We start from the raw sequence: 12,691 nt of genomic DNA, 5'->3' as shown, positions 1-12,691 counted from the left end.
CAATAAGAAATGGTTTGTCAACTTATAACGACAAAGTAAATACAAATGTGTCTCAAAACCATTAAAACACATATAAGCGTGTTTCATTCTGTCTTAATTCGTTTAAAGAAGTAAAATAGAATAAAATAATTAATGCACATAGTTTAGTTGGTTTGACACATTGCAAAACGACTTTGAGGTCATGGGTTCAAGTCCAACTTACTCGTTAAAAAAAAAAAAAAGATTAATTCATGAGGACCTATCTCTTCTTGTTATGATCGATGATTTAAAAATTGATTTTGACCTCAACAATTGAATCGTCAATGTGATGCTTCGAATTAGCCACTTTATCTGGGCTATAGGGTGGGGGCATTAAGATAGATTTTCTGACTGGGTTGTTAAAGTACGTCCCAAAAAATCGGGGTGCATTTAGAAACGCTTCCCTCCCGCAGGTCTGTTTAGTAATTTTACAAAGTGTGCTTAACTTCCACGAAAGCTTTTGTTTATTAGACCTGGACTTTCCGCGCCTTATAAGCTCCCTTCCATATTTGCTGCAGTCCAGAGAACGCTCTCTTCATTGACTGTTTCACTCTAAGATGGGAAGAAGGATGGCTACGAAGAAGGCTTCGTTGATTATGCTAATATGCGCCATCAAGATGCTAACGTTCACCGTCCTCTCTATGTCCACATCGACGAAAGCCTCTCCATCTGGCACGTGTCGAGTGACAAACACTGTCGACGACGACGACGACGACGACATGATCCCACGAAGGAGAGAAGTGTACGGAGAGGGAAGGATCTTTGATATTAGCCACAGATACAGTGAAGACTTGCCCTCTTGGGACTCAAAGGAAGGGCTTGGTCAGTTCCTATGGCTTCCTGCAAGCATGAAGAACGGCTCACTTGCCAACAACTCGGAGATGAAGCTGCCTACCCACACTGGTACCCATGTCGATGCCCCTGGCCATGTCTTCGATCACTATTTCGATGCTGGGTTCGATGTCGATACTCTTGATCTTGATGTCCTCAATGGTTTGATTCTTCGTCCTTATCTTTAAAAATCTCAATTTTCACATCGATATGTATTAGGGGCATGATTTTTAAACTCGGTATTTGGTATCGTCTCGTTCACCTCGGATACCGAGTTGACTCGGACGATACGTCTCGTTCGAGTCGTCTCGTTTGACATTGAGACGATGGTTTTTAACCATTTAAAAAATCTGAAAAAATCTGAAAATTTCAGAGTTGATTCCGATTAAAAAATGAATCCCAAAAAAAATATAAAATAAAAAAAAAATTTCATAATATACCTATCAAAATAAATTAATTAAATATTTATATTGTTACGTTATTTCATTTTCATTGCACAAGTGCACCAAACTTATTTTTCAAACACAATATTTAAAGAACACCAAACTTACCATCAAAAATATCAATTAAAACACTAATTTTAATTCGATAAAATGTAAATACATGATAGTGAATAGGTTCATACATGCAAAAATAATTTAAATATATTAACAACACTCAGTTTGAGTTTAGAGTAATTCTAATTTAAGGCAAACATTAACTAAGAAAAACTTGTAAAGATAGAAATCATGAAAGTGAAGCGCTACAATGAGATGAGTTGAAATTTGCACCTATATCCGATAGAACATGTAACCCACTCACCTACAAAAAAATATTTTAGATAAAAAATTTAATCGGAAAATGATTAATTAGATATATTTGATAACAAATTAAAATCACATATACATTACATGGAAGAAGCTAAATCTTACTTGATTTGGAGGAAGATGAAGTAAATCCATCTTTCACTTTGATTTCTTCTTAAATCGGATGAAGAAGATAAATTTTTTTCCAAACCCTTGACTTTTTTTCTTCACTTGGTGGAGAAGATGAAGAAAAAATAGAGGAAAAGTGATTTGAGAGGTGAAATAATGGAGGATCGAGGCTTAACTTGATGGAGAAAATGAAGTTTTCTCCCAAAATCTTACCTTCTTTTGTTCACTTGGTGGAGAAGATGAAGAAATTATCGAGGAAAATCGATTTGGGGGTGAAATAATTGAGGATTGAGGTAAAACTAGGTTATCTCGGACGAGATTTTGAAAATCTCATCCGATACAACTCGTTTGTTTCGGGAGTTAACATAATATATGCGCTGTCTTGTATATCTCGTTCGTATCGCCCGAGTTTTGCGAGAATATCGTCCGAGACGACGCGCTTATCTCACAATACGCGGTCGTCTCATGACACATTGTGAGTTGGTCTCATTAGGCTGCGATACCTAGTTAACTCGGGCGATACGTCTCAGTCTCGGATGAGTTTAAAAACCATGATTAGGGGTGCAACTTGATCCGGTTCATACCGAGAACCGATAGCTTTGGGGTGGTTTGGAGTAAGTTGCGGGTCGGTTCTGAGTTAAAAAATGGAGAACTGATCAATTTGGTTTAGTTCTCGGATCAAGCTTGTATAAATATATATATATTATAATTATTATATATGTATATAATAATTATTATGAATTATTTTAGGAGTTAAGAAATAGATTGACGATCTTTTATGGATAAACTGATGATTTTTTATGGATAGATTAAAGATTTTTTGTATGAAATTTTATGTTTATTACATATTTGTTTTTTCATTAAAAAATGTTAGTTACAATTTATAGAATATTGGCAACCCATGGACCCGGACAGAACCAAACCAACTTTACTTTGGTTTGGGTTTATTTGGTTCCAATGGAATTTGGTTCAGTTCTGGTTCTTATTTAGTGGAACCGACTTATGTTGGTTCGGTTCCAATTTGACCTCAAACTGAACCAAACCGTACCAAGTTGCCCCCCTAATATGTATTAGAAATGCTTCAGATCAGTTAGAAACAATAAGAATCTCTAAACATTGGATTTGATGCATATAAGTATAATACACTATAAAAGTTTTATTTTATTTTATTAGATAAATCTTAGTAGTTACAAAAATTGTTCACCGGTCAATTTAGTATCAAAATGTATATTTTATATGTTTCAGTATATTATGGGAAACAATAACCCCAACGGGTTGGCTTAGTGGCAAGCCGAGCCTTGATAAGCCCCTCAATAAGGGTAGGTCAAGTGTTCGAAACCCCACGAAGCTATGAATTCCTTGGGGTCACCCTCCAGGGTCTGGTTGACCCTTTACTCAACCAGTTGCATGTCGGACTTTCCGAGGGGGTGATGCGTGTGACCGTGGGATTAGTCTCGCTCGAAGGGTGGGGATACCCACGATAAGCAAAAAAAAAAATATATAAAATGTTATGGGAAACATTGGATTTGCACAGAGTGGAATGGAGGATTAAGATTCATTTAATCGAACCCCAGATCTTTGTAGTTCCGAGACACATTCCACAGTGTGTTGTAACATTCAAATTTCAGTAAAAGATTTCTTTGGATGTACCGAAGTATTTTCATATGTTTCAAGAAACATTCCAAAACATTTTGAGACATACAAAGACATTCTGGAGCATTGTAATACAATATTCTGTTCAAGAATGTTCAGCCGATACGAAATCGAACAAAACTTTAAACCCTTATACAAGGATTCATGATTACATTATAACAATGATTACTAAATTTTGAGAAAAAACATAATTTCCTCTATTTGGTTTTTATTGGTATTGTTTCACTTCCTCTTATTCAAGACAATCCATTCGTATTTAAAGTGGCACCTGTGATGATCTTGAATCAAATCTTCATACCCAAACAATACATCATAGAAGGACCCATCATTCAAACACCAACTCAAAATTTGACATCCAAGTTGTATCATGAACTTGCATAAAAGCCACTAAAGATTTGTTCTTAGCATCCTCAACAATTGTGTAAATAATTCCAATAGATGAAAAGTTGCATGTTTTGACCACTCTTTTTTTTTTTTTTTGATAAGTATAAATTCATTCGTAAGGAAAAATAATACAATGGATACAAACAAGGCGGGTCAAGGTGACCAACCCAAAAACTCATAACAATCCTTCAAAGTTTCCCACCTAAAGACAAAGTCTTCATAGTAGACCCCTTTAAAATCAAGGTATAACTTGCACCCAAAAAAAAAAAAAATTCCCCAAAGTGTTCAGGCTAATTTCCAGCAGAAGATGATAGATGGTAGCATCAAAAGTTACCTCCTTAATAGACTTTATGAAATCATATTCTTTATAACTACTCCATTATATTTTGAATTCCTTTTCATTATTAAGAACATAGATGCTCTATGGTATATAAATTTGGTTTTGATTCAACATTTTCCCTCAAATATAAGAAACAATTGAATCTATGAGGGATTTCCACCTTGTTTTCCATATTCATGACTGTTTCATTTGATTGTTAATGATGATCAATCGGTCTGAATATATTATTAGAATTTTGGATATTGTTTTCTTTTGGTGTAAGCTGTTTGAGGAGTTTAAGGATGTCTCCTTTGAACATTTATTATTATTATTCAAATGGGATTCAGTTGTAACAAGAGGACTAATTCTGTGTACTTTTTTTCATATTGATGTTCACCTTGACCATCACTTTAATTTCTATAAATAAATCATATGTCTTTCAAAAAGAAAAAAAAGAAAGAAAGGGGAAAACGGACACCTCAGCCAAAAGGCATGTGCCTGTTTTGCCTTGGCTGGGGTGTACACCTCATAAGATCCGACTCATATCCCTGACGCCTTAGAGCAGTTTTGTTGCTCCACTCTCCAAGGTGTGAGGCTGATAGACAACAAGAAATTTTGTCAATCTCTCTACGTGGTTTCCGTAGTCACTGATTGAATGGCTAAATGGATTCCTTGTTGACAACCCTTCGGTTTCAATGAAGACTCATTTTAGGATGAGGAGTAGATGATCACAGCGATGATGATAGGGATTATAGAAATCAGTAAATTGCAGTTCTGAATATATTTCTTACCTTTCTATGTGCATCATATTAGCATTATCATTATGCAATTGTATTGTCTCCTACATACACATGTCCAACATGTTTATGGCCCTACTCACTGAAGATTGGCCTTATTCAATGACAATTTTATGCTCTTTCCCAAATAGCTTGTTTGTAAGCAATTTTTTTTTCTTTTTTTTTTTTGTCTTTATGCGCTTGTAAAATATAGATCCTTAGTATGATATAACTGAAAATTTTAATGTTGTTTTCAACAGGTCCTGCATTGTTAGTGGATGTTCCAAGGGATAAGAACATAACTGGTAATTTCTATTTTGAATGAGCTTCTTCATATTAAATTGGAAATGGGTGCTTTTTCTTTTCTTGCTTCATGTTCCTCAGGTTGAGGATTCCACACATGTTCTACGATTCACATCCTTTTCGAGGACTATTCTGCAATTTTCACCATTTAGAACAGTTAAAAATGTGAACTTGGTTTGTGAACACAAAGAATGATTAATTTCAGTATCATGATTCATGAGGGGTATGGTCTGTACCAGCAATGAGCACTTGGCTAACACTTAGAAATTGATAATTTTTCTAACATGGGTCCATAATTAGCAATTCCAGACTTCTCTCAAAAAAGAATTTGGACAAAATATTTGAGATCTTAAAGAATCAATAAATTGCATCAATATGAAATAATAAGTTCTTGACCGGTAAGAGTTACTAACTAATATACCTGATAACCTACCACATGGATGCCTCTTTGCAACATACTAGCTCACTTATTGGCTTGCTTCTCATTTATGAGTTACAAGATCAGTGTCATTCTTTAGTTGCTAGACCGTGTTGAAATCCATCTGTGGCTTGTTGACTGTGGGTTGACAATTAGAATCCTTTCAACACTTTCTGTTCTGCTTTTACGACCATCCCGGAGTTTTGGGGTGGATGAAAACCAAGTAAAAGCTGCATTCATTTCGCAAGTACTAAGATATACAAACTTGCTGTTATTCTTGCTGGATAGTTAGTCTTTAATGGTTTCCACATCTTACAGCTGAAGTTATGAAAGGACTAAATATTCCCAAAGGAGTACGTCGTGTGCTTTTCAGAACATTAAACACTGACAGGTATTTCATGGGTATTATATCTATGGTGTCATATGTTGCTGTCCTAACATTATAGTTGACAATGTTGTATTCTTATTATTTGACAAGCAGCAGAGATATGTAACATACTTCTCATGACCAATAACAGTTCAAAATTTTTTGTTGAAGTGACTAAATTCTTAATTGTTTCCTAGAAGTAATCTTTGTGGGTATATACCATTAAGTCCGACTAGCCTAAACTAAGTTAGTAAGGATTCCACCCTTATTAAGGGTCCTTTGGCTCAACTTGTGGCATCCAAAAACATGATCTGATGCTTCAGGGTTGCAGAGGACAAATCTCTATGAACTTTGAAAAAAAAAAAAATCCAAAAAAGACTTTCTTTCACTGTTGAATTTTAATTTTAAATTTTGGAGTTAGGTGGAAGTTCGGTAGCCGCCCATTTTCAAAACCTTGGATCAAGCCCAAAAGAAATTGTTTTTTGATTTTTTGAGTTTGAGTTTTTCTGTGAAATCTAGAGGGCTGTGGTGTTGGATTGCTAATGTGGTAATCCATTTGAGCAAAAAAACCCTTAGTAAGGCTTAAAATATTACTATGTTAGTAAGGAAAGTGTTTTTTTGTTATACCATTTACCACCTTCCAGAATTAGTAGATACCCACTGTCCTATCGTTGAATATTGTATGCTAGCAGATTAAGATGTCACCTCCATTTGGAAGAGGACAGATGCTTACACAAGGCGTTTGGTTGAATTAACTGGAAGTCTGGAACCACACTTAGTGATATGGAACTAGCAATGTAACTTCTCTTATTATGGAACAAGTGTATATATATCTGTAACATTGACGTGGATAAGGAATCTCTTTCAGCATCCTATCACTCTTCCTGATTGTAAACACTATAAGATGGACAACAGTTCATTGACAAGGAACCTGGGTAGTCATTACTCTGGCCCATGGTAAAGGCTTCTTGATGTAGGACATGGTTAGAAGAAACAATGGCAAAAGACCAAAACAATGGTTCCTCTATGCACTCTGGCCAGTGCGTCTGTACTCTAGTTCTTACAAACATAACACTGCAAGCAGTAATCAGAGTCCCTATTTAATCCTAATTCGAAAATCTAATGACGAGATGTATGATATCGGTACAAATAAGAATCTTGAAAAGAGGTTGTTTTGAGGGTCAAATTGTAGGCGGGTTTTGAAACTTACTATTTGAAGTAATTTTACTTAAAACGTTTTAGCCATTTTGAGGGTTTAAGAGTTCAATTCAGGTAGGAGTATTTAATTTCAGTGTGTCTACGCATTTGGGTAGGATTTTTTGCTCTTTTTCTATTTTTAGAAACTTTACTATTATTTCCAATTCAGAAGTCTAGGGACCAGGTTTATATTGGTTCTAGTAAGAATCTCGAAAAGAGGACAATTTGAGGGTCAAATTGTAGTTTGGGTTTGAATCCTACTATTTTTAGTAATTTCCAACTTATGTTTTTAGCCCTTTTAGGGTTTTCGGAGTTGAATTCGGCTAGGAATATTTTTTTTTAGGGTTACTTAGGCACTTGGGTAAGTTTCTTGTTCTTTTATTATTTTGGAAACTTTACTATTTTGGCTAAGTTGGGTTTTAATAGGAAGTGGAGTCAAATTAGGTTTTTTTTTTTTTTTTTTTTCTTCTATTTTAGCTATTGTAAGGGATGTTTTGGTTCATTATTATCTAGATTTTCAATAAAATTTCAACTCTTTTAGAGGATTGTTTCTCTTATTTTTCCCTTTGGATTCAAGGTTTTATCATAAGGAAGAAGACAGTGATCATGTCCTTTGTTTTGCCCACGCTTCAAATTCCTCATTTTTTTGAAAGGGGGGGGGGGGGGGGGGGATGGTAAATGGGGGTTTGGCAGCCCCCGACCAGAGAAAAACAAAAGATTACAATCTGACATAGGATCACCCTGTGGCATCCTCCCTAACAATTTCTTTTAGTTCTCTTGGGAATTCATCAGGGTAGATAGTAATCCTGCCTATGGAAGGGACCATAGATGCTGAAAATCATCATCTCTGTTAGTTTATCTGAAGGAGAACTCAATGCTGACTTCCTGGAAATTGTGCATAAGATCTCTGATCTTCCTGACTAGTCTGCTAACTCTCCAAGGACTGGAACACTTGGTCTTGATACAATCGATTGCCATTTTTGATTCTGCTATGATTTTCAAAAGGTTCACTTCAAGCCCCATGGCCATCAGAATAAATTTCCTTATAACTTCAAGATTGTGGATTAGCACTGACTTACCTTCTATCCATTCAACAAGAGCCATGAGAAGCGGAATTCTCTATTAAAGGCTGAATCTTCTATCTTCATGGCTGGAGTCGTAACCTTTCGCCTCACATCATTAGTTATGGATTTCCTAATCATTTGGACTGGCTTATATGAGTTTAGGAATAGCTTTCTGCATCTCTCGAGCCAAAGATGGTCATGGTACACAAAAGCATTGAAAGCCAGCTTCTTGACAGTCGCAGCCAATTCCCTTACCTTGCAATTCCCCATTTCTTTATTGGCCATGTCAAGAAACGTGAGGACGCAACTATGCTAGTGTGATACTCTTGTTATTTGTAATGAAAATGAGTTTCACATGTTTTATCTACTCATTAAATGCTATTATGGAATAGATTTGGTGGTTTTCATATTGTCTCCATATAATGGTATACAGCAAATCAAAATGTACTCCAAGATGTCATTCATCTAAGTCCCATCTCAACTATTTGGTTGACCAAGTAAACCCTTCTCCGCAATACTATCAAGATCCTTATCCTCCATTAATGCATACATGTTCAACCGATTGAAATGACCGAGGTCTCTTCTTTTTCTAGAGAGCAACTATCTGCATGGTGAGTAATATTGAAAAGCAATAATGTACTTCATAAGAGATAAAAACAACAACATTGAATAGATTGAAATGTCCACATTGAGATGCTCTACTAATAGAACAAATTTACTTTAATTTTTGGGTACTCAACAAGTTTGTTTGCATGAATGATTCTTTTAATTTTACCGACTAAGAAAAGTTGAATTTTTTCTTTATGATGTTCAAATGAAATATATTCTGGTAACTCAACTACGGTACATTTCAAGTACTATCCTCTATGCTGCTGAGTTTAATTAGTACAAAATTCTCAGGATATAATTGAATATATTCCATGCAAATCAACTTTTTTATTTTAAACACAGAGGGCTTATGTGGAAAAAAGAGTTCGACACTAGCTACGTTGGATTTATGAAGGATGGCGCAAAATGGCTTGTAGAGAACACCGACATCAAGCTGGTTGGTAAGATATAGTTCTCTAGTTTTTACTGGAATAGTATGCTTTTTGGTAGCTTAATCAATGAATATCTAAGATGTTCCCCAATTCTCTACTTGAGCAAGCAGTAGTTATTTCTTTGACATTGCAATAGAATAACTTCAGATCAGTTTTTACTATAATGGTTAATAGCTGTTGAAATGATGCTATCTCATTTCTGCAACTACATCCCAAATAACAATTGGAGATCATGACAAAGAGGTAATTTAATGCTCAAACCTACAAAAGAGCAAACACATTACTATATTTTTCACACATTACTATATTTTTCATAGCCCAAAGTACATTCTTGGGCATTTGATGTTTTTTTATCTAATGTTTAATCATCATCTAGATGATATCTCAATACCATAGTTGCATTCGAAGCAATATGTAATTTCTGACAGCTAATTTGATACCCAAATCTGAGAAGCATAGAAAGTGAAGCTAATTTGTTATGGAATAATCTAGAGATGGAGTCTGACTGGCAAGGCCTTCACTGATCTTTTACCTTCTTTTGTTCATCATTTACTTAATTGGTTATTTGCCAAATAACAAAAAAAGGGAAAGAAAGGAAGAAGAAAAAGAAGACTAGAAAGCTTTTGTTTATGAGTGGTTATCAACCTCACTAAGCATTCACAAAATAACATGAAAAAATGAGTGAAGAAAAAGATAATGCATTAAATCAATTATTTATATTGTACTGTTTCCATTAATTTTGTAATTTTATTGCTTTAATTTTTCTTTTGTTCTGTGCAATGAATTTATTTTTTATTTAAAACTTGGGACCTTTCTCTTTAGGCCCAACAATATTTCCCCATTGGACCTAGTGGAACTTGGACGTCTTTTCTTGATCCCTGTATCTTTTTTTTTTGTTGTGATGGGTAACCCACGACCTCAAAGTTGTTTTGCAATGTGTCAAACCAACTGAGCTATGGGTCTAAGCTCTCCCTCCATCTTTGAAAGTTATACTAGAGCAACACAGATTTTAAAATTGATGCACAAAGTCCAAATACAAGATGGTCCTTGTTGATGCAATCTTGACTACTCCAATTCTTATATTCCACTTCTGATTGCATCCACTGGGTACATCTCTCCTGTACCTGTTTAATGATCTGTCCAATTTCAGATTGTTTATACTTTTTAATCTAACCTTTTGAACCTTGTTGAAGTTTTACTCTGAAAAAGTGAATATGGATAAGTGCTTAAATATGCTAACCCCTCTCATTGGCAAAATTCAACCAAATAGAACTCTTGTTAGAGAGGCTTATTTGTTTTGCCCCCTTTTCCCCTGTTTTCTTCTTCTTCTTTTTTTAAAGTTCAATTGGTGCAGTTTGTAGGGGATGAGTATTATAGAATATACATAGTGTTTTTGCCTTTTCAGTATTATCTTTTTCCATTAGTCTTTTCTTCAACCGTTAAATTACCGTAATTTTTTTCTTGCTTATCCACTTATTAAAGGAATGTATCCACTTACAGGAGTTGGTCATTTTTTTTTTCTAGCTTCTGATGGAATCCCCTTCCTCTCTCTTGTATTTACATTTCTATGCTGATTACTCATAAAATTATTTTAGTTCTGATGTTTTTATTTGTTGTGAAATATAGGAATTGATTACTTATCTGTTGCTGCATATGACGATTTAATTCCTTCTCATCTTGTTCTTCTCAAAGGCAAGGTAAGAAACTTTTCCCCCAATAAATTGGGGTATTCTTTTAGCTATACTTTTGTCGAGTGCTTCATTCATATAATTGAATTCTGTCTTCTAATTGACTTGATTTTACAATCTTTATATAATGCCATCTCTACAATGTTGATAAAAAGATTCATTTTGCACGCTTCCAGGATCCGAATTTCTTTTGACATTATAGTTCGGAGATGAAATGACAACTTTTAGTTATTTGAAAAGTTTTAAGAACTACAGTTTTATTATTTCTTTGAAGTATGTGATCCTATTATGTGAGATGCATTGCTCGTTCAGGGTATTCACATTTCCTTTCATCTTTCAACTTTACCATGTAAGATTATACTTTTTTTTCTTAAAAATTAGGATAATTGATACTTGATGTTGTTTTATTGGTGTTATATATCATAAATACTGCCAATCACAAAGTTGCTGAAAAATGCTTCAGGAGATCATTCTTGTGGAAGGCCTGAAACTTGATGACGTCAACACAGGGATATATTCTGTACATTGCTTACCTTTAAGGTTGCTTGGTGCTGAGGGATCACCAATAAGATGCATTCTCATCAAATGATAATCCTTGTGTGAGTCTTATACATTACTTGATCTGTCATCATGATTTGCTATTGCCTTAAACTGTAATGCACCATCTGTCACCACACTCTTTGTTTATTGGTGTTTAAAATATTGCTAATTCACTTGTTTTAATGGTAAAACTCAAGATGCAGTAATTAATCATTATAGATAAATCAGTAACACTAAATTTAAATTCCCATAAATCTGTGCTAGGCCTGTGATTGTGCCACACATACTATACCAAAATTACCAACACATCCTTGAATTCAAAGCACAAGTAGATGGCAATGGCTTGAATTAAACCTGAGATTTTGGATATAGGAAATAACAACTTTATTAACAGAATGTGTTAGATGTGTGGGGTGGTGCCCATATGAACAAATTCAGAATTTTGATTGATGTGAGTCTGCATGCAGGAACATCTAAGAAGAAATCGCTTGTTCAATGTTGAAGTGATCATTGCCTGAAATTCAGGAGGTAAAAATCATCCTTGTGAACCAGGCATCAGATTTCTTCTAAGAAGACACTTGTAATAAATTTCACCACAAGTGGCATCTTGGTTCCTCTATGAATAAATTAATCTAGACAGCTCTGAATATTTAGCTTGGTTAATTCTTATGTTGATCAGGTTTTGTCAATGTATTTATCCTTCATGATCTGTTTCTTGACAGTTTGGGGATTGAAACTTATGTTCTCTCTATGTTACTAGTGTGGGTAAACTGAACAGAACCCATGAACACAGGTTTGGGTTATGAGTTTGATCTGCTTTCCCGACAGAAGAGTACTAGTACGACTCAACTTTCTTTTTCTGCATATAAAAATTAGATTGGGGATCAATTGGATTTCCTTTGATTTGAGAAATCCTTCAAATTGAATCTCATAAAAATTTGTATTTTTGCATTAAAATTAAAATTTCCAATTTCCAAATTACAAATATAATAATAACAAATCTGATACGTGGATAATTGAATATTGCGTTCATTCACCTTCACAAATAATTGGAATGCTTCAACTTGTCTCGAGGTAAGGGGGTATTTATTTGAATGTTTTTTTTATAACTAATTGGACGAGAGATTCGAGTTGTAAGATATCTCTATGAAATCATAATTGGAAAGGAAAAAAGATATT

At 34.6% G+C, this 12,691-nt stretch overlaps 1 protein-coding gene across 1 annotated transcript; it reads left to right on the top strand.

The window, feature by feature from the left end:
- Positions 1 to 500: 500 nt before the first annotated feature.
- On the top strand, positions 501 to 12,321 carry LOC147409226 (cyclase-like protein 2). Its single transcript, XM_086426672.1, has 7 exons — positions 501 to 1,011; positions 5,156 to 5,200; positions 5,935 to 6,007; positions 9,196 to 9,293; positions 10,911 to 10,981; positions 11,436 to 11,571; positions 11,980 to 12,321. The coding sequence occupies exons 1-6, from the start codon at positions 576 to 578 to the stop codon at positions 11,559 to 11,561; spliced, it is 849 nt and encodes a 282-aa protein (XP_086282798.1). The 5' UTR covers positions 501 to 575; the 3' UTR covers positions 11,562 to 11,571; positions 11,980 to 12,321.
- Positions 12,322 to 12,691: the final 370 nt, after the last annotated feature.

This window comes from Akebia trifoliata, chromosome 2 (genome assembly GCF_017979445.1).
Source record: "Akebia trifoliata isolate Shusen 1 chromosome 2, ASM1797944v1, whole genome shotgun sequence".
Taxonomy (NCBI): Eukaryota; Viridiplantae; Streptophyta; class Magnoliopsida; order Ranunculales; family Lardizabalaceae; genus Akebia; species Akebia trifoliata.
The sequence above is the reverse complement of the archived record's forward strand: the minus strand, read 5'-3'. Positions and strand labels throughout refer to the sequence as shown.

Excerpts from the sequence above, each read along its gene's own strand:
- LOC147409226 (XM_086426672.1), top strand. The coding sequence starts at position 576 with ATGGGAAGAAGGATGGCTACGAAGAAGGCTTCGTTGATTATGCTAATA. Across the intron at positions 9,294-10,910 it reads CACCGACATCAAGCTGGTTG|GAATTGATTACTTATCTGTT; the intron begins GTAAGATATAGT and ends TGTGAAATATAG. Across the intron at positions 10,982-11,435 it reads TTGTTCTTCTCAAAGGCAAG|GAGATCATTCTTGTGGAAGG; the intron begins GTAAGAAACTTT and ends AAAATGCTTCAG.